Source organism: Sus scrofa, chromosome 2 (assembly GCF_054392235.1).
Source record: "Sus scrofa isolate SSC_HxYL_T2T_F1_AM1 chromosome 2, Sscrofa_HxYL_maternal_Yorkshire_Landrace_v2.0, whole genome shotgun sequence".
Lineage (NCBI taxonomy): Eukaryota > Metazoa > Chordata > Mammalia > Artiodactyla > Suidae > Sus > Sus scrofa.
In genome coordinates this window covers 124,428,651-124,451,708 of record NC_139384.1, presented here as the reverse complement: position 1 = coordinate 124,451,708, position 23,058 = coordinate 124,428,651, and the positions used below count along the sequence as shown (strand labels likewise).

At 35.6% G+C, this 23,058-nt stretch overlaps 1 protein-coding gene across 17 annotated transcripts in view; it reads right to left on the bottom strand.

The window, feature by feature from the left end:
• FER (FER tyrosine kinase) overlaps positions 1 to 23,058 on the bottom strand; it is a 440,923-nt gene that overhangs the window by 277,294 nt on the left and 140,571 nt on the right. For 14 of the 17 annotated variants that reach the window (XR_014838490.1, XR_014838489.1, XR_014838492.1 and 11 more), the window contains one exon: positions 20,461 to 20,650. Coding sequence is in view for 12 of the 17 variants with exons in the window: in XM_021084605.2 (XP_020940264.1) it covers positions 20,461 to 20,650 (190 nt within the window). In the remaining 5 variants the exon portion in view is untranslated. Of the gene's footprint in view, positions 1 to 15,254; positions 16,443 to 17,957; positions 18,284 to 18,693; positions 20,348 to 20,460; positions 20,651 to 23,058 lie in introns of those variants that run through there. The other 3 variants (XM_085014209.1, XM_085014210.1, XR_014838493.1) reach the window with 2 other exon arrangements.

Genomic DNA, 23,058 nt, shown 5'->3' with positions numbered 1-23,058 from the left:
CATTTAAAATATAAACTTGTACATAGATTTATGATTTACTTATATTCTCCTATCTGTCCTTGTTTACCGTTTGGTTTTAGTTATTTATTCTTTCACTATTCATTGAGCATTTACTAGATGCCTGGCATATATATTCACAAGCTCATACAAATCACAAAACTTTAAATCTGGAAACAACCTTAGAGACAAAATAAAACAAAATTAACGTTCAAGTCAAGGAGTATAAAATCTAGAGAAGCTAGATTTCTTGCTTCTTGGTCTAGCCCAGAGAAAAGCTAATTCAGGTATTTTTCCTATGATCATCTGTACCCACTGGTTTTCCTCTTCGCAACTTGAAAAATTTGATGTCATTTAGATACTTCACTAGGCAGTCTTTCAGGTCATTTATAAAGATAATAAACACAACAGATGTTGTATTAGTGTCCTAGGTCTGCTGTTAACAAAATACAACAAACTGAGTGGCTTAAAGTAATAGAAATTTATTTTCTCACAGTTCTAGAGGCTAGAAGTCTGAAATCAAGGTTGTAACAGGGCCATGCTCCCTCCACAACCTCTAAGGAAGTATCCTTCCTTGCCACTTACGCCTTCCAGTAGCTCCAGGCAATCCTGTTGCTTGTGGCAGCATAACTCCAATCTGTTTTCACATGGCTGTATTCCCTGTATGTCACCCTATCTTTTCTTCTAATAAGGACATCAGTCATAGTGAATTAGAACCCACCCTAATGACCTCATCTTAATTTGGTTATATCTGCAGACACTATTTCCAATTAAGGTCATATTCACAGGTATTGGATATTAGAATTTCAGCATCTTTTGGAGGAAACACTTCAACCCACAACAGATGGGATTATTAATTGCTAAGATATCTTGATCTTTACAATTTTCCAGTTAAATAAATAGCTATTTGTTGCTACCCTTTGATTTTTTATTATAAACCTTTTCTTGGGCCATGCTAAAAGTATATTTTCCACCCAGCGTTGATTTAAACACTTAGTAATCTTTGGTAAAGAACATTGTCAAGTCTTTCCTAAAACCTAAGTAGATGATTTTATACACCCTATTACCTTCATTTACGAGAACTCTAAAAATAATCAGTTAGGCATGATTTCTTCCTTAGAAAATATTCCCTTTCCCCAGAAGTTTTTTTGACTTAAATATTTCATGACTCTACTTGTTATTATGAATTCTAAGTGTTTGCCCAATATTCAAAAAATATTTACTGCGCCTCCTCTATTTGCCAAGTATTGCACAGAGCTAAGAAATCATAGTAAACAAAATGAAAATGCTTGTTTGCTTGTCTTTGTGGAAGAAAAGTTTGGGGGGCTAGCAGGGATTACAGGAAAAGAAAATAGATACTAAAATCATACATACATACATACAAAACCAAATGCCATAACTGAATGATTTAATAACACATCAGTACACATTTTAAAGTATTTAATTATAGAGATGCCAAGAAGAAACCTACCACACAGTAAACGTTAGCCAACGAAACAGCAGTAGTAGCAGCAAAGATGCTAAAAGAGCTATGTAAGAAGTGGAAAAGGGCAGTAGGATAAATAATGATGGCAGGGGGTAGAGGAACAATCAAAGAGCCTATTATAGCCAGAGTAGTCAGAAAGATATCTCAAAGGAGTGGCATTTGGGTTGAAATGATGAAAAGAAGGCAGTCAGTCATTTGAAGAACTGGAGAAAGAGAGTTAAAGAGAGAGGAAACACAAAGGCCCTGAGATGAGAAGCAGCCTGGCCCTCTCAAAGGGCAGTAAGATCAGAAAGGCCAGAGTGTGAAGGATGAGAAAGAGTATAAGGCTATGCTGGGGGAGGTTGGCAGGACATGATCATATGGTTTGAGCTATGATAAGGAATTTCATTCTAGTTACATAAGGATGCCATAAGCAGGAGACATTCAAGCTCATACTGACATCACTCCAGTTTCACTTTATTGAATATGAAACGTAAAAAGGGCAAGAGAGCTGCAGGCAGTCTGGCAGAGGAAGCCTAGCCTCTAACTTATGCTGTGTTTTATTAGGGTGATCATAGTGAAGAAGCTGACAGGTCAGATTTGGGATACATTTTGGAGGCAGCACCACCAGAACTTAAGGACAGAGTGGACGTGAGATTTGTGAAAGAATAAATGCAAGGGTAATACCCACGATTTTTGGCTTCAGCAGCTGAGTAAAGGTGATTATAATTTACTAAGAAGTGGAATACTGAAAGAGTGGCAAAAATGAGGATTTTAACGAGTTAAATATGAGATTATCAGTCTAGTGGCTGAGGGAAATGATCAAATTCTAAGTCAATCTCTTTAAATGAAGTTCACTCTAAGGATGTCTTCATGCAAATGAATATATATATATACATTATATATAATAGCAGAAATAACAAAGAATTTTAAATGACATGAAGAACCCAAGCATTATTTTCATATATTCAAGAACCATGTGGCAGGGCGATGACTTTTGGGAGGCATGTTAAAAACAGAAAAACTTCACATATAAATTTCAAGACTGTATGCATTTATTTAATTTTATTTTTAAAGCATGAAGTAAAAAATAGCTCGATTTCAGAAATTTGGTTTCTCTGACACTGAGCTCCACCTGCTGGTAATTTCTTACCTTTAGGTATTTCTTATCATTAGGTATTATATTATGAAAAAGAATTAAAATATGTTTGAGTGAAATATACCCTCCAAAGTGAACATACTGAAAAAGCACATGTGGCAGACATCATGTAACTTTTTCTTTCTTTATAGCTGCCTTTTATTGAGCTTAGCTATACGCCTGGAACTGTGCTAAACATTTTTACAAACATTATCTCATTAATTTTCAAAACAATTCTATGAGATTTCTATACTTGCTGCATTTTACCAATTAGGATATTTACCTCAGAGAGGTCTGTGACTTTGCCTATGGTCATGTCTTTAACAGCATAGAGAAGATCTGAACTAAGTTCTCTCTGACTACAACTCTGTTGGCTTAGTAAATAGAATTTAAACTACAGTGCCAGAAATTTTTGAGTTTGAATATGCCACTCTGATTCTGATCAAATTCCTTAATCTTTAAGCATCAACATTCTTATCTGAAAGGCAGGAATCACTCCTTCCTTGCAGGCTTGTTTGCTAGTAATAATATTTTATGTCTGGTAAACACTTCCTTTCTTTTGGCAATTCTTCTTAAATAACATATTAGAGCAATCTAACATATGAAGCTTTATGTGGCCCAAGGTTAATGAATCAAACTCACTGTCTCTCAAAGAATAACGATTTAGGAAATTTTAAATTTTAAATTGTAATAGAATCCAAAAAAATTGTTTAGAAAAGTCCTCCCTCCAAAATGGAACATTTTATATAATAGTGCGATTTTCAGCACTCAAACTATTTATCTTTAAAATACATAGAGTGATAATACAGAGTCAACAAAAAAAATCCATAAAGTGAAATTAAGAATGATCAATGAGAAATCAGTAAGACATAAGTACAATTTATCATGAAAATTTCAAACAAAATTAGGATTAATTTTGTTTAATCTTACCGAGATACAAGCTTTGAATAATTATGTGGGAGTTATGTTTTCACAGATTATTTTAAATACAAATTTAAATATAAAATATTTCCAATAATTTTCAAAGAAAAATACAGGTCTTCAACAACTTTTAACAATCAGCTAATTTACCAGAAATCCTTTTAATCTTACAGGTCCACCTTCACACAAAAATAGAATACCTTCATGCAATTGAAAACTCTTTCCAGGGAATAAATTATCCATTGCATATTGTAACTGAAACTGAGAAAAATGTAATTGAGAGAATTAGAAGTACATCCAGTTTATCCATTCCTCTAGGTCTAGATTATATTTTGGGATGAAATCAATCTATAGACAGCTGCATTCTTAGGTCTCCATGGACTGATTTTGGTGTGATGGCCTCTACTTCCACTGAGGGATTCTAGATTCTGAAAGAGATGGCCTTATGAATCTCCCAGCATTAACTACAATGATACTGTCAAGGGCACTGTCACTGCAAAAGTCAGTGTTAAAGCCTGCAGTGAGAAATTCTATTAGAGCTAAATACAATAAAAAGCTTTGCTTCCCCTGCAATGTGACACACTTTCTTTTATCGAACAGTAACTATGACATGACTTTATCTCCATTTTCATTTTGGCCTTTGGGATGCTTAGAGACAAAAATAGTAGTGCTACCCTAACTGTCCATGCTATGATCTACATAGTCTTCCTCTAGTCTTGATATCCTGTCATAACCTCCATTTCCCCCAGTTCTTATTTCATTTTCTACTTATATTTTGCTGGATTTAGTTATCACTAGCTATCTCAAATACTCTGAGGACTAAGGTAGTAATGAATGAATGAGTGCATGAACACAAGTACATAAACTAGTAAATATGAACGCTATACAACAAAGAGCCTTGCAGTGCAAAGATTACAAAATTCCCAGAACTAACAGTCTTTTCACTGAACAACTGAAAACAAAACCTAAAGATCTATTTTTGGTGACATCATGCATTCTTCAATCTTCAGAGCCCCAGAAATGGTCATTCTACCAGGCTGCCTTCCTTAGAAATGAAATAGCTGAAGCTTAAAATATCAGCTCTTTTTCATTTCCTAACAATCACTTGAAGAACTATTAAGGAAAAATGGAAAGACACAGGAAGATTCCCTTTGTTCTTTGGTTTTTAGCATTCTAATCCCAAATCACTTTGTACAGCCGCTCAGCAAGAAGTCAAGCTGTTTCTGATTTTCTTACTTTGGGAGACACGAAAGAGGCAACAGCCCTAAAAATTATCCAAGAAGCCCATAAGGAATGGCAGACAAAACTTAAACTAGGCTTTCATATTCCTATGGAAAGCAGAAGACCAGAATTTGTTCATAGTTTGGCTAGTCCATGTTTGTTTTACTCCTCCTACACCAAATTTCTTAGGTACCTACACAATTATTCTGTCATCTGAAAAGCATGGTGTGTATTTCAAAATAGAACTAATTATGATTTAATTTCCCAGCACAATTATCAAATTATAATAAGCAACCACTAAATTAAAATAAGACCTCTAAATTGTATGCTGTCATCAAATACTAGAAAGTACAAAGGCACTTTCTCCTAGTGAGCTAAATAACTAGTGAAAGGTCAGAATTAACATGCTTGAATAACATATCTATATCATTAGATATTCTTTGAAAGAAAAAAATGGGAAAACTCATGGGTTTTCACTATTATGAAAAAAGGCTTGCAAAGAACTTTTCTGATTAAACAGATTTTTAATACACTAAAACAAATATACACATAAAATGATATAAAATGATCACTGCATCATATTAGGAAACACCACCTGATCAAAATGTAGGATCCCAGGTCTGATAATTTTTATTACTTTTAAATTCAGGAATTCAATTCTTGAAAACATGATCAAATGTGAAATTAATTACACTTCCAGAAAAAATGTATATATTATATCATTCACAGAGGAAGGATGAAAAAGGATCTTAAGAATTTTCATGATAATTTGAATTTCATCTTATGACATCCAACCATAAATGAACATGATGGAGTTATCTAACCGTTTCTGCCAGTAATACACCTGCAGACTTATTATTGGAGACTAACAAGTTGCAAAGACTAAGAATATTTTATAACTAATAAAAATGGAAAAAAGCCTCACAATATTGAAAACTACAGATATCTGTAACAATTAAATGCTGCTAATATAAGCTATATAAAAAACACATGGCATAATTAATAGCAGATTGAAGTATCTATATGAATAATGGAAGTCTATACTGATCCATACCCTCTACCAATACGCTACAATAAATTACACAACACATTTCTGTTTGGGGGAACTAATTTTTCAGAACGGCCATTTTTGTTTGGGAGTAAACATCAAATTTTCCATTTTATTTTTTGTTATTAAATACCACTCAATAAAAACCTTTGGGGATTGATAACTTAATTTGGTATTAATCAAATAATTAGATAGAAACAAATTTTCTTAAAATATTATAATTTAGCTCTTTACCTAGAACTTGAAAATATAAGAATGAAGTTTACTAAGCATCTGAACCACAAACTGTATCCATATATTTGATATTTTTGAAAAACAGAGCGAAAATTTGGATACCCTTAAGATAGTTTGGTTCAATAAATATTTTTATTTTATTTTAAATTCATGCACTCTCCTCTGCCGTCTCCTTTTTCCCAGTACCTTTCTATTCTTAAATTTACCTGCCTCTTAATTCTGTACTTTGTTTTCTTCCTGTTCTTTACCTTCCATCTTCTTCACCTCCCTTTACTTATCCTCTTCATTCCCTGACTTGTTTCTCTTCCTTCTGTCCTCCCCTCACTATCTCTCTCTTTTATCCTTCTTCTTGATTCTTCCTTAATGGACTTAGGAACAAAGTACTAGGAGGGGAGAAATAGTTCCCTCCAAAACCAAACTTTAATTAGGACAGCCTAATTTATCCCTAGCCAAAAACCAAAAAAGTCCTTTGTGGAATAAGAACAATGTTTCAGGAGTTCTTGTGGTGGTGCAGCAGAAACGAATCCAACTAAGAACCATGAGGTTTCGGGTTTGATCCCCGCCTCACTTAGTGGGTTAAGGATCCGGTATTGCTGTGAGCTGTGATGTAGGTCTCAGATGTGGCTCAGATCTGGCATTGCTGTGGCTCTGGCATAGGCTGGCAGCTATAGCTCCGATCAGACCCCTAATCTGGGAACCTCCATATGCTGTGGGTGTGGCCCTAAAAAGACAAAAACGACAAAAAAAAAAAAAAAAAAAGTTTCAGCTCCATAAAGTCTGTGACGGTGGGGACAAGAACCATTCAAGCTGCCAGAGTTTCAGAAAGTGGCTATCTGGAATATCTAAGATTCTAGTCACTGAGATTAATGGAACTTCTCAAAACACTATCTTTTTCTAACTAACCTGATCCCATGTGACCAATCCTGTTCTTAGTCCTTTGGTCAATGACATCTGAAACCAGTCAGCTTTCACCCTTCCCAAGTTGCCTGCCTACCCCACATCCTCCTTGCTCATGCGAAGCCCACGTTTCCTGCTGTTGCCCTCTATCATTCCTGGCCATACCACAGAAAAAGAAGTCAAGTCTTCTTTCCAAAATTTCAAGACCATTTCCTTTAACTTGCTCCTCAATTCTAATTTGTTTTCCCACATCTCTCAATCTACACTACTTCTGAAAAGGAAAGGGCCAGCCTTAGACAAAATTGTGAAATAGACCAAATTCATCTTCAGCAATCTCTGAATTCCCTTCTAATGACACACTCACTCACTAGCCCACCTATGTGTATTAGTACTGCCATTCAAAGTCTCTTTTCACAGACTTACACTACCCACTTTCAGGGTAATTGCCACTGTCTTTAGCTCCCCAAGCTCCTGACTTGAGGTATATATTATTATCTCACAATGCTTAATATGCTTTCACAAGAAGCATTAAGATTTAAAAGAGCTCTTTAAGACATCCTTTGCTCAATAGTCCTCAAAATTTTTTCAATCCCAAGAGACCTGAAGGATGCAACACTTTCTCAGCAAGCATTATAGTTAATATTTATGGTTTGCATGGTTTGTTAGTAAAAGAGAAAGGAAGGGAGAAATGTAATCCATGGAAGAAGAATAATATGGAAAGAGAGTTAGTGACAGAGAGTAGTTTAAAAAGCCCTTCCTCATGCCAAATAATTCTGAAAAGATAGGCATAAACAGCCTAACACAGAGACACAAACTAACAAGTACACACACACACACACACAGAGTGATGCATGCCTTCATTTTGGTCATATGTCTAATTAGAACAAAATTTTTTTCTGAAATTTTAAATTGAAGTACAAAATGTATTCAGCAAAATGTGCAAGTCAAAAGTATAAAGATTATGAACTTTCAGATTGAAAAGATCCCAGTAACAAGAATACAGATCAAAAGACAAGTCATTTCTGCATTCCCCACATCCGTGTGTGCCCCTTTCAGTCACTCTTCCACCTCACCCAGGGCAACCACTATCCTCACTTTTAATATCATTGATTACTTTTACCTATTTTTGAACTCTATATAAATGGAATCACAGAATATGTGACATCTGGTATCTTTCACTCAATATTATGTTTTTAAGTTTCATTCATACTGATGTACATAGGTGTAAACTGTTCATTCTCATTACTGCAGAAAATTCCACTGGGAACATATTCCACAACTTATCTATTCTACTGTTGATTGACATTTGGCAGTTCTAGTTTCAGTCTATTATGAATAGTGTTCCTGTGTATATTCTTGTCAATGTCTTTTGGGGAGCATATATATTCATTTCTGTTAGGTCTACACCTAGGAATGTATGTACTGGGTCACAAGGTGTGCACAAACACGTTTGTTGATAATGTCAACTTGTGTTTCTAAAGTGGCTGCAGTGGTTAAGATGTTTTTGAGGACAGTGCATCCTGGCCCCGCTAACATGACACAGCACACCAAGTTTCTGATCATGCCTATCTGTAAGTGGTGAAAATGCTTGCCAAGGCTAGTTTTCTGCAACCTTTCTTTCCATCAGTTTTAGAAGGAAGTTAGTACTTTCTAAAACATATCATAGAATTATTTATCCCCTCTACATTAACTGAGTAGGTGTTTGTTTGTTTGTTTGGTGCTTATATACCACCGAACATGTAGACAACAAGTCAAACATGTGACTAAAAATTAGAATCTAAACACTGATGATTTCTTTCCCTCAGGCATGTTGAAGAAAATTTACTGAGCACCAACTCTTTGCCAGGTATTCATTAAGGATCAGAAGCTTTATACAGAATTATAAGAGATGAAGTACTTAGAATAGAAGCATAATGAAGCCTGGGCATTTTCACTCTCAATGCTATAATCTACTTGCCTCTCAGACACTCTCTTTCATTTGTTGAGATTTTTGCAAGTGGTTGCACTTTCATCATAGTGTAACCACTAGCATTATTATGAATGATTCTTATACTCAAGGCCTCGAAGTTCCCTGGATGTCTTCATCTTCAACAGTGGTCATCTATGCTCAATTTCAGCACTGCATTCCACCGTTATAAGTTGGAACCTACCAATCAGAACTGCTTCACTTGTGAAATTTCAGATCACACTTAACAGCTTCTTAGAAACCTCTCATTACCTTATTCCAACTACACTTGTTCTTAAACTAGATTAAAACTGATCCGTCCCTGAATGACCCCGAGATTTTTCTCCCAGTCTTTCATCCACTACATCCTCCTTTCTTTTTCTGCTGTTTCCTCTCTAAGGACATACATGGTAGTTATGACCAGCATCCATTCTAACTGGTCTGAGTCTATGACAGAAGTCAGACAATATAAGAAAAGCCTTAGGCAGGCCATTTAGAGAAAGTGGTGTTTAGCCTAGATGTTATAAGCAGCCATTGTTGTGGGAGTCAATACAACCAGATTTGTCCTCATTTGAAATTTTTAAAGATTACTTCAGCTACAGCATGGCAAACAGGTGAAAGCAGACCCCTATGAATAGTAACAGAAGAGTTAAAGAACTCATTATTTTCTAACTACATTTCTTAATCATTATTTTCGTTACTTGTGGGTTTGAAAATTTTTCCTATCTTTATTAAAGAATTTATTATTTATTATGAATTATTTATTATGAATTTCTTAAGTTCTTTGTCCACCTTTAATTGATGCATTACCTTTTTATTTTATTTTATTTTATTTTTACTTTATTTTTTTGTCTTTTTGCCTTTTTTAGGACTGCTCCCGAGGCCCATGGAGATTCCCAGGCTAGGGGTCTAATTGGAGCTGCAGCCTCCAGCCTATACCAGAGCCACAGCAGCACAAGATCCAAGCCGCATCTGTGACCTACACCACAGCTCACGGCAACACTGAATCCTTAACCCACTAAGCAAGGCCAGGGATCGAACCTACAACATCATGGTTCCTAGTCAGATTCGTTAACCACCGCGCCACGATGGGAACTCCTACATTTTATTTTTATTTTATTTATTTATTTTTATTTATTTATTTATTTATTTTTTGCCTTTTAGGGCCGCACATGGGCATATGAAATTCCTGGGCTAGGGGTCGAATCCAAGCTTCAGCTGCCATCCTACACCACAGCCACAGCAATGTGGGATCTGAGCCGTGCCTGCGACCTACACCACAGCTCATGGCAACGCTGGATCTTTAACCCACTGAGTAAGCCCAGGGATGGAACCCCATCCTCATGAATACTAGTAAGGTTCATAACCCACTGAGCCACAATGAGAACTCCCAAGATGTATTACTTTTTTATAAACCAATTAGATTATTTAATCTACATATTTTAAAACATTAATCCCTCATCATATTTGCATCACATTTTAGTTCCAGTTTTTACTCTGCAATTTAATTTGGCTTTTTTTTCTGACACAGAAAAATGTCCATTTATATTTTCTTTAGGCATTTTGTGGCTTTATTTTTCTATATTTGAGTAAAATACATGAAATTTATTTTTCACATGGCATGAGCTTAAGATCTAAATTGATGTAAACTGAGTAATCTTTTAAAATTGTTTTCCTTAAAATAGTCTTATACTCTTATATTAAGACTATATATATAGGCTTCTTTGAACTGAGTAGTTTTGTCTATTAATCTATCTGAATAGTCTTGTTTCTTAACTATGCTATTTTAAATAATGTAACCTTCTGGTTGTTCAAATATTATGTTTCTAATATTATCAGTATGATAGCATGCACTCAAGTATCAAAATGAAGGCAGATAAAAGGATCTGAATTTGTTTATATTCTCTTCTCTTATAGCCCCTTGTAACTTCTACCACATAGTTAAATACGTAGGAGAAAAGTGATTCCCTCAGATTCAGTTGTTTCTCCTTCCAAGGATTAAATGATTTTTAAGCAATTCTGAGAACTTATCTGGAAGAATTAGCCTCTACTATAAAAGATCTCTAGATATATTCTGTCAGAGAAAATCTTTCTTTAGTCTAAGATCTTATCATCTGGGATATGCAAACTAAACAATGATTTTAAAAATTAACAGTTAAGTCTTAAATAGTAATACTAAGAAATAATTTTCTGCAGAATGCTATAATAAAAGATAAAAATTATTAGGATTTAAAATTCTTTCATGAGGTATCAAATGAAGCAATAAATCATAATATTCACATATACTCTTTATTAAATATTTAAATTAAATTATAGAAGTTAATATTTCTTAAAAATAATTGTCAAAATCTAAGACAAAAGACACTGGAGATAAAAATATTGGGAGGGATCGGGAGCTTGGGCTTATCAGACACAACCTAGAATAGATTTATAAGGAGATCCTGCTGAATAGCATTGAGAACTATGTCTAGATACTCATGTCGCAACAGAAGAAAGGGTGGGGGAAAAAACTGTAACTGCAATGTATACACCTAAGGATGACCTGACCCCCTTGCTGTACAGTGGGAAAATAATTAAAAAAAAATATATATATATATATATATATTAACCTTTCACTACATGAAAGGTCAACCATCTACTTACAATTTAAATCAAAAGATAACATATTCACACATAAATTTTGAGACAAATGCTATTCAGTTTAACAGGAGAATTAGCAAATAAATTATAGAGGCTGAAACAACTTTTTTGAGGCTGAAGGAAATTAGATTATTTTTAAAATTTTAAAGGAATGTCCTGCACATGTTATGCAGTGGCTATACAACAAGTAGTTACTTCTGATTGATTTATCCATAATGGGTACAAAAAAAACAAAAACAAAACTATATTATGGGAGAAAAGGAAGAATTGTATTCATTTATCAATAGAATTTTTTGCAATTTTATTATTCACAATTTTATAATTCACAAATTAGCCATGTATCTAGAACATTTTTCTTCTTCCAATTATTAAATTTCTCCTATCTTTTCAAACAATGTATCTGTATTCAACTACAATATAATAGTCCACAGTTGTTTTGTAATTTTGTCTTTTTTAGGGCTGCACTTGCGACATATGGAAGTTCTCAGACTGGGGTTTGAATCGGAGCTGCAGCTGCTGGCCTATACCATAGCCACAGCACCACAGCCACAGCAACTGAGCCGAGTCTGATACCTACACCAGAGCTCACAGCAACATCAGATCCTTAACCCACTAAGCGAGTCCAGGGATCGAGCCTGCATCCTCATGGATACTAGCCAGTATTTGCCAAGCCATGATGGAAATTGCTTTTTTTTTTAATTTTTAATGAATGTCAGCTAATACTATGCCTATCAGTTAAGTAAAAAGTTAATTCCCCCCCAAAAAAAAAGTCCACAAGAAGAAAATCTAATTAGTGTGTGGATAGTAATAAAATCTCTGTTAAGGAATTAAAATGCTATATTACATTTAACCTTTTTATGTGAATTTGCATGAGTCACTTAATTTCTCTGCTTTCATTTTTCATTTTTATCGGGATTCCAGGATTCCTAATTTCCTTGGACACAAAGATATGGAGGTCATCAATTGATGTTTAAATCATGACAGGAGGAAAAATAGCCCACAGATACAAGATTACAAAGAAAAGAAAAGGCTTGAAGGCCAGAGGCTGAAGGCTATAGCCTGAAGAATACTAATGATCAATTTCATCAGAGCACTTAACTCTGATGTTTTCTTGTTAATCAATTATTTATTGCACTTTCTGCCTGCTGAATGTAGATTTTATGAGTGCAGAGACTTTATACTCCAGGATGTCTCCAGCCACGGCACACAACAGATAATCACATAAGTTGGCTAACTGTGTTCACTAAGAAGGCAGAGGAGGGAAGAGGAGAAAACAGGGCCAAGGATACAAGAAACAGAAGAGGAAAAATGAAACAGAGAGGAGAGAGAAAAGACACAAATCCAGATCCCTATTAAGCATTGTCCCAACTATGTCCGGGGCTCCATAATGTGCCTTTGCCTTTGCATTCATGCATTTAATCCTGACTACCACCCTATAAGGTGCATATGACTAACCACATTTTACAGATGAAGAAACTGAGGTTTGTCTTTTATAGCGATGGTAATTATCAAAGAAATGATGATTTAATGTACATGCTTATTTCCTGCTAGTCTTTATTCCTTAGTCTTGATATTATTTTTCATTAGGCATAAATCTTTTCTGTTAAAAATGTATCTCAGGGAGTTCCCGCTGTGCTGCAGCAGGAACGAACCCAACTAGTATCCATGAGGATGTGGGTTGGATCCCGGGCATTGCTCAGTTGGTTAAGGGTCCGATGTTGCCGTGAGCTGTGCTGTAGGTCACAGAAACAGCTCGGATTTGGCATTGCTGTGGCTGTCACGTAGGCTGAGAGCAGTAGCTCCAATTCGACCCCTAGCCTGAGAATTTCCATATGCCACAGGTGTGGCCCTAAAAAAAAAAAAAAAAAAAAAAAAAAAAAGTATCCATTAATTTTTATATGACAGATAAGCATGTTTGTGACTCCATCTCCTATTACTCTGGCTCACTCTGCTCTAGCCACAGTGGCTTACTTGTTTTTCCTCCAACACAAGAAGTAGGCTCTTGCTTTAGGGACTTTTACCTGCTTTTCCCACTGCCTGGAATTTTCTCATACCAGGCAGTCACATCATTTGCTCCCTTAGTTCTTTCAGATCTCTGAATAAATGCCACCTTATCAGTGAAGCCTTATTTGACCACCATCTATATGAAATTACCTCCCAGCACCCTTTCTCACTCTTCTTGTTTTATTTTTCTTCAAAGAAATTGCCACTGCCTGACATATCTATCTAATTATTTATTGTCTGCCTTCTCCAGTTAGACTGAAAGGTCCATCAGGACAGGAAAAAATGGTTATTTTGTTCACTACGCCCCCTCAGAACTTAAAATGCAACTTGATACCTAACATTCGGCAAGCAGTTTGTTAAATAAGTAACAAAAAAGAAGTAACTAAAAAGTCACTATTACAAAATAATATCTAAAATACATTAAGTAATAAAATATGGAGTTCCCGTTTGGCTCAGTGGAAACAAATCCAACTAGGAACCATGAGGTTGCAGGTTCAATCCTTGGCCTTGCTCAGTGGGTTAAGGATCCGGTGTGGCCATGAGCTGTGGTGTAGGTCGCAGATGCATCTCAGATCTGGTGTTGCTGTGGCTCTGGTGTAGGCTGGCAGGTGTAGCTCCCTCCAATTAGACCCCTAGCCTGGGAATCTCCATATGCCATGGGTGCAGTTCTAAAAAGACAAAAGACAAAAGACAAAGTAAAATAAAATACATTAAGTAAGAAAGTTCATGAAGAACAACATGATTTTATGCATTACCATTTGTGTCAAAAGAGCAGAAAGCATATAATATAAATTTATGGTTTATTTACATGCAGTGCTTCTGGAAGGTTATCTTTGAGGTAGAGAACTAGGGATGAAGGAAAGAATGCACGGACCCCTGCTCATGTATATGCATTACAAATTTATAGAAATTAAACAAGGTGTTGCCTCAAAAATAAGAAATATAAAAGATAATTATGTAGAAAAATCTACAATTTATACTTAAGAACTCAATGAGTATTCACAAATTAATTTACATGTGAATTAAAGTACATTATTAGAAAAAACTGAAATAGAATCTCATGTTTTAACAGCATTTCATAATATCAAAATACACATTCATTTCCTCCTTTTATGGAAAAGAAAGTGTTTCTTTTCCATAAAGTAACCTGACAATAGTTACACAGCAGAAGCAGAGATCAACTCAGGTCTCCCGATTCTTTGGTACTTTTCTCAGTGTATTTGATGGTCAGACTTGGAATTAATATTTATCTTATGTATTTTGGAGTTCCTGTTGTGGCACAGCAGAAATGAATCCGACAAGGAACCATGAGGTTGCGGGTTCAATCCCTGGCCTCACTCAGTGGGTTAAGGATCCGGCGTTGCTATGAGCTGTGGTATAGGTTGCAGACGTGGCTCAGATCTGGTGTTGCTGTGGCCCTGGCATAAGCCACAGCAACAGCTCCAATTAGACCCCTAGCCTGGGAACCTCCATATGCCACATGTGCGGCCCTAAAAAGGAAAAAAAGACAAAAAAAACAAACAAAACATTTATCTTCTGTATTTAAAGAAAGAAAATTACCTGATGATGAAAATAGATAAAGTTTCAATGATGTTGTCAATATGATGTCTCAACTGGTATCATTCCAGTTGTGTGTCTAGCTATAAAATTGAAAATATATTGAATACTATGGTATAATGAATTACCATTAAGTCATATAGTGACAGACAATATTTAGTCAAAAAAACTGATATTTTGTTGGTTGTAAGTGTAACAAAACATGATTTTATTGATAGTGCTGTTCAGTTAGGCAGAACTCAATACACTATGCAGAGAAGATAAATATATGTTGTATATTAGTCTAGCAAAAGGGCTTTACAATGTGCAATTTCAGAAACATCAAAGTAAAGGCAATTATCCTATAGGAGAGCTAAACATATTTAAAAAGCAGTAACACATTCAATGGTGCCATCAATTCTAGATATATCTGACATATAAGGGAGATTCTTTTAACAAAAACTTAATATATGTGACCTAAACCACAAGCTGTTACAAAATGATATAACTAGATAATTCTTGAATTAAGAGGAAATCCAATTCCTCAATTCAACAGATACTGGTTGAAAACTTACTATGTTTTTACAACTAGACAGCTAAAAACAAATATGTGATGTTTTTGAATGGAGAGACAGGGAAAGGGTGAGAGAGATGGAAAAAAGTCAGGCAATGTTCACTTGGGGACTAGAAAATTCTGGTATTTCTATCTTTATCCAAAGGCAGCCAACAAGGAGTTTACCCTCCTAATTGGCTCCAGAAAGAAGCATATTCTTCTGCCCTGCAGAACTAGAATTGAAAAATTAGAAAAAATAATTCTTGGGTTTATAGAGCATTTAAACAATTCAAAATGCCTTCAGAATTAGTAACACATTTAATCTATCAGTAACTCAATTAGTTAAGAAAGCATTCATCTTTCAATTCATTATTTCCCAAAATACAGTTTCCATTGCTTGGTAGTCCCTTTAGGACACTCTTTAAAAAGGGATTGGGCCCGTATGTCCAAAGACACTGCATTGTGCACTATAGTTTTCCTCTTGGGCATTTGCTACAAAAAGATTACAAAATTTCACCAAGCAATACAACCGTTCCTTTTGCCTTAACCCAGCATATCCCAAATTCTACAACTTGTTTCTCCTTGGAATACTTCAAGGCCACCAAATACTCTTGATTTTCTACTAGCTCGCTGGTCATTCCTTCTTAGTCTCTCCATGATTCTCCCACCCAGACCCCCCACTAACTTGCAGTGCCCCAGAGTTCAGTCCTTGTTTCTCTTTTCTTCTCTATCCTCTTTCACCTGGTGACCTTCCCCATGTCAAATAATCTTTTTTTGCCTTTTTTTTTTTAAGGGCCACAGCTGTGGCGTATGAAGGTTTCCAGGCTAGGGGTCAAATCAGAGCTGTAGCTGCCAGCCTGCACCACAGCCACAGCAATGTGGGATCCGAGCCACGTCTGCAACCTACACCACAGCTCTCAGCAATGCCAGATCCTTAACCCACTGAGCGAGGCCGGCAATCAAACCTGTGTTCTCATGGATACTAGTCGGTTTCTCAACGCACTGAGCCACAATGGAAACTCCTATAGTCAAAGAATTTTAAATATTATTTGATGCCTATAGCTCTCAAATTTATTACTTCTGTCCTGACTACCTGGAGTTGGGCTACTCAAATTTCTACACTGACTGGTTCTTCTGGAAAGACAAACTGAAGTCTTGCTCTTCCTCATCAAAGTGCTTTGTGTTTAGTCTTCTCCGTCACTTGGAACAAATTTTATTCCTCTAGTGCTCTTGCTAAAAACCCTAACGTTGTCTTCTAACTCATATCGCACATTCAATCCACAGGAAATCGCATAGGCTCAACCTTCAAAACAAATCCAGAAGCTAGACACTTCTGATACCATCCTTGCTCAAACTGTCATCTTGTATCACCTGGATTACGGTAACAACCTCATTCTTCCATCCTTATTAACCTTAAGTGTATTTTCAACACAGTGATCCATTTGAATCAAAAGTGAGAGCATGTCAATCTTCTTGTAGCCTTCCAACCCAACGGCCTCCCATTTCAATCAGAGAAAAGCTGTAACTTTTAATTATGTTCTACAGGTCCTGAGACCTGCTCTCTACTACTTCTCTAATCTCATTCGCTATCCTCTCACCTTCCCCTCTACTCAGGCCTCCTTACTGTACTTGAGACATGCCTCTGTCTTACAGTCATTGCAACAAAGGGCACCCTCTGACTAGAATGGTCTTCCCCTACATACTCAGTGGCTTAATAGCTCCCCATTTCAAGTCTTTTTTCAACTGCTATTTTCTCAATGATGCTTATCTTTATTTGCATTTAAAATTGTTTACCAACCTCTGACCTTCTAGACCCGCAATCCTATAACTTGCTTTGTTTCACACCCTGACATTTAGCATCTTCTAACATAATATATAATGTATTTACTTATGAACTGCCACTCACCACAGAATGTAACCTCTAAAAGAAATGTTTTCATTAGTTTTATTCACTGATATGTCACAAGCCTCTAGAAATGTCCTTGACACATGTAGGTGTTCTAAATTAATAGATGGACCTTAATTCTCACTGAATTACATAGTTGAAATAAAAAACAAACATCTAAGAACCTGACTACAATCCTAACCCTGATTACACACCTGAATCACCTTGCAATTTTTATAAGAACACAAAATCCATGGCCCATCTCAGTGGTATAGTTTTAAGGGCATTCTTCCACAGAAGCATTCATCGCTGAAGAGTCTGTGTTTGGGTTAACACTGCCATTAATTAGGATCATGTAGAATAGTTAATACTTACTCTTAAATAATATTTAGGTCAGGTTGTCACTACTTTCCATGATATCATAGTTTAATTTTCAGTTCTCCCAATTCTTCCAATATTCAACTAAATTCCACTTGTTGAAATTTTACACCATGTATGAGAATGGAATTTATAAAGACAAAATACCAGTGGGGCTGCTTATGTTACAGTCAAGCTTTTCTTGTAATGTTATTCATAAAACAATATTTAAATAGTCATTTGGGGAAAAATCATTTATAGTTTTAATATTTTGACTGTGTTGAATAAATTGAAAAGCAATATTCTAATTATTTACTGAAAGATTGAATTATGCAAAAATTTCACTGATATATGTGGGAGTATTAAGTTTTAAGAGCTACATATTGCAGATATTTCTACTTGTTTTCTAAAACACACTGTGAAATCTCATTAATTGGTATCACTTTGGGGAATACTGTATTTCATTTATAAAATGTTACTTTATTAAACTAGGTATAGCATTCCTTTATAAGTTTCTTAGAGACTTACTAAAGGCATTGCCTTAATGAACAGATAAGATGTACAGGAAGAATGGCATTTCAATTATTTAAAATAAACTGGATAGGAGTTCTCGTAGTGGCACAGCAGAAATTAATCCAACTAGGGACCATGAGGTTATGGGTTCAATCCCTGGCTTCACTCAGTGAGTTAAGAATCTGATGTTGTTGCGAGCTGTGGTGTAGGTCAGAGATGTGGCTCAGATCTGGCATTGCTGTGGCTCTGGTATAGGCCAGCAACAACAGCTCCGATTAGACCCCTAGCCTGGGAACCTCCATGTGCTGCAGCTGCAGCCCTAAAAAGACAAAAAAAGACAAAACAAACAAACAAACAAAAACAAAAACAAAAACGCATACAACCGAATGTTCCCTATTAACAATAGCCAAGACCTGGAAACAACCTAAACGTCCATTGACAGATGAACAGATAAAGAAAATACGGTACATATTACTCAGCCATTAAAAAGAATGAAATAATGCCATTTACAACAACAAGGATGGACCCAGAGATTATCACACTAAGCAAAGTAAGTCAGAAAGAAGACAAATACCATATGATATCATGTATATGTGGAATCTTAAATGTGACACAAATCAACAAGTCTACAAAACAAAAACAGATTAATAGATAGAACAGACTTGTGGTTGTCAAGGGAAGGATATGGGGGAGGGAAGGACTGGGAGTTTTGGATTATCAGATGTAAATTATTACACATAGGATGGATAATCAATAAGGTCCTACTGTATAGCACAGGAAACTATATTCAAAGTCTTGTGATAGACCATAATGCAAAATAATATGAAAAAGAATATACATATGTATAACTAACTGAGTCACTTTGCTGTAGAGAAGAAATTAAACATTGTAAATCAACTAATTTTAATAATTTTTTAAAAAATCATAAAGCAATAAAATTAATCTAGGTCTACATGGTAAGAAGATTATTATCTGGTAGGACAGTAAAGGATACCAAAGAACTATAACTGATAATTCACAATGTAATATATAGATCACTATGGCTCAATTAGTAACAAAAACAGCAACAACCACAAAAATTTAAAGACTTCATATTCAGTTCCAGATCAATTGGAAATTGGAAATTTCGAATGCAGTCATTTTTTCCTATGGAGACATGTGAATCCATTTAACAACCAAATTGTACTATTTAGAACCACATAAACTAAAAATTACTAAAATATCACCTAAAGTATCATGAACTATACCAGTTCTATTTATGAACTGTATACTGTTACCCATACGAAAAGCCAAGGATACTGCTCAGACTTTTTCAACCTTGGCACCATTAATATTTTGGGTTAAATAATTTTTTTATTGGGAATTTAAGGAGAGGGGCTGTAATATGTACTATATGATATTTAGAAGAATCAATGGCCTCTACCCAAGAGAAACTAATAGCATCCACCAGCTGTGAAAATCAAACAATGTCCGGAGACATTGCCTAATGTTCCCTGGGGCAAAATTCCCCCTTGGTGAAAACCACCAACATAAGATGAAGGAAGGAAGGAAGGAAGGGGAAGAGAGAAAGTATTTATACTAGGCATTCTTAAATTATTAACTACATAAAATAAAGGTGAACTTCTACGAGGTAGATTTAAATGTGTTTATTGCAGTTTAAAGATATTTATAAAGAAAAATCTTTTTTTAAACAAAATCAATCTTTTATATTGTAAAAACAATAAACACATCATCCATCTCAGATAAATTCTACTGCTCTTAATAAGAAAAAAAATTAGTATCTTTCTCCTTATTTCTTATTTCTAGCTTAAGAATAACACCCTACCTTCCTGCTGTCTCCCAGGAATAAAAACAATGGCAGTCTGTTTTCAGTTTTGAAGGCAAGAGAAGAGCTTTTTCCTCTGACTCTACAGGTGGTTCCTGAAAGTGCTCTCCAGGTGACCTGAGGTGACTGACAAGTCTATTTTGCATTTACAAACAAGTTTAATAGGACCTGCATATTAACAAGAGTAATAATTTGTTATAGCAACCAGAATTAATTTTTGTATCACTTATTACCTACATACTACTCTTTCAAGTTTCTGATTTGATTACCCTCTGGCTTACCATAGACGTAACTGATCGTGCGTCTTCTTCATAATTTACTACTGGAGGTGGCTCCTTCCCATCATTTTCTTGTACTTTTTGCTCTAGCAATTCTTTCTGTGCTGTAAACTTTGCCTCAGTGCACCTCAGCTGCTGGACTGACTGTTTCAGCTCTTCGAGTGTCTGTTTTTGGCTTAGCAGAAGTACAATACTAAAAGAGAACATATTTAATATAAATTATTTCAACTTCAAGAAATGAAGACTTCAAAGCGAACAATATCTGTACATTATGCTCGTAATTTCTTTCATTTTCCTCTTTAGAAGAGTCAGTCCTTCAGAATCATAAGACTTATGAAACTAAACAGATTTTGAGTCATCACAGGAGTTATTAAATGTGAGCATTAACTAAATGGAAGGAAATGTTTGGAAGCAAAAACCAAATTCAAGATGCATTCAAATATATTATGATCTATGGCATTCATTTTATTTTACAGCTAAAGCAGTACAGGCATTTAGGTCCAGAAGTATAGAGCCTAAAACGAATTAATATGGCTGAAGTAGAACCTTAATTTATTTCAGATCTCAAATGGAACACAGCTAAAGTCAGATCTGTGCCTAGAGTAAAAAAAAAAAAAAAATCAAATCAAAGTGACAGCTTGGAATCAAGCTATGTGCATACTGAGAGGGGTGTGTGTTTAGAGTTGGGCAAGGTTTTCTGATGAGGACTGAGGGAATGAGTATAAGTCTCCAAATTTTTCTGAGACCACTATTATAAAGACAGTAGACTTCCTCATCCATCCTTTCCAGAACCACATAGGCCATTGTGACTTTTTAGCCCCTGAAGGCTTCCCCTAATGAAAAGTTCAAATTAATTCACCTACATTAAAGCCACAAGAAAACAAGTGGTGGTGGGAAATACCTCTGGAAACTCTGTCATACACAGTATATTAAAATCTCAAAGAACTATGCCATGCACTGAGGAAAGTAAGTTAGTAATATGTAAGGGACAATAGATTATAAATCAGGGAAAGCTTCAGAGCTGGAGAATAAGGTCAGAAAATGTTCTCTCTCTCTCTTTTTTTTTTTTTTTTTTTTTTTGGTATTTTTAGGGCCGCACCTGCAGCATATGCTGCCCTATTCCACAGCCACAGCAATGCCAGATCCGAGCCGCATCTACAACCTACAACACAGGTCACTGCAATGCCGGATCCTTAACCCACTGAGAGAGGCCAGAGATAGAACCCGCAACCCTAGTCGGATTCATTTCCCCTGCGCCAAGATGGGAACACCGATGTTACCTTCTTAAATTACAACTTTTAAGGGTCAATATAAGCTGAATAAGTAATCATAGACAAAAGAAACACACACTAAGATTTGTTTATAAATATGTTGTTGATCAATATTTTAAAAACTAAATTCCAATCAAATTGATCAGAGTGCAGCCTCAGTGAATGCGACACAGAAAGCTGTTAATCTCAGTCATGTTGTGACAAGTTTCAGGTGAGTATCTTAACAAAAAAAGAACACAGGTAGATAACTGAGTGAAATTTGGGAATTTGGGAAAATATAACTAACGAGTAATTCTATTTACAAAAGAGACCTAGCAATATTCAGACAAACCACTCTAACCTGTAGAGTTCATGGCAAATGCAATGGAGAGGGATACGCCATCCTGTCAGAGCTCGTTAATTAATACTTTCCAAGTAAAATCAACATGGCATAGTGGACATGGTGTAATTATACTGAATTAGCACAGGTTCGACCTCATGACAATCACTTTGCTTTTCTCATCATCTTCAGTTTTATCAGTGGAAAATTTGATAATAACAACAATAATACTTATTTTCAGGCTTGTTTTGACAGTTCAGTGAGATACTATTTGAAAAATCATTAGCACAATGCCTACCATTAAGTAATAATTCAGTAAATAGCAATTGTCACTTACATCGTCATCATTCATCAAACTGTGACCTGTGTTCGATGCGTGTTTTTTTGTTTGTTTGTTTTGGGTTTTTTTTGTTTTGTTTTGTTTTGTTTTGTTTTGCTTTTTAGGGCCTCACCTGCAGCATATGGAGATTCCCAGGCTAGGGGTCAAATCGGAGCTATAGCTGCCAGCCTACGCCACAGCCACAGCAACGCAGGATCCAAGCCGTGTCTATGACCTACACCACAGCTCACGGCAACACCAGATCTTTAACCCACTGAGTGAGGCCAGGGATTGAACCCACGACCTCACAGTTCCTAGTCAGATTCATTTCCGCTGCACCACAACAGGAACTCTGGTGACCTGTGTTCTAAATCCACACAGAATTCCTGATAAATTCATGTTGGTTTGTTTACTAGGTGTTAAGTGCTTTTTCACAACAAATTGGTTTTAATTTTATTTTTCAATGAATCTCTACAGAGAGAGCTGATCTTTGAAACAATCACTTTTGTGAACATAAATCAGTAAAGACCAGTTGCTGGTAAAGATTACACCCAAAGGAACCCAAAGCTTCCTGAAGGTTCTTTCTTTGCATTTCCTAGCTACCAAAAGACTCACAACAACGAAAACAGCAGAAGAAACAATTTTAAATGCAAAAGGTAAATCAGCAAAAAAAAAAAAAAAAAAAAAAAAAA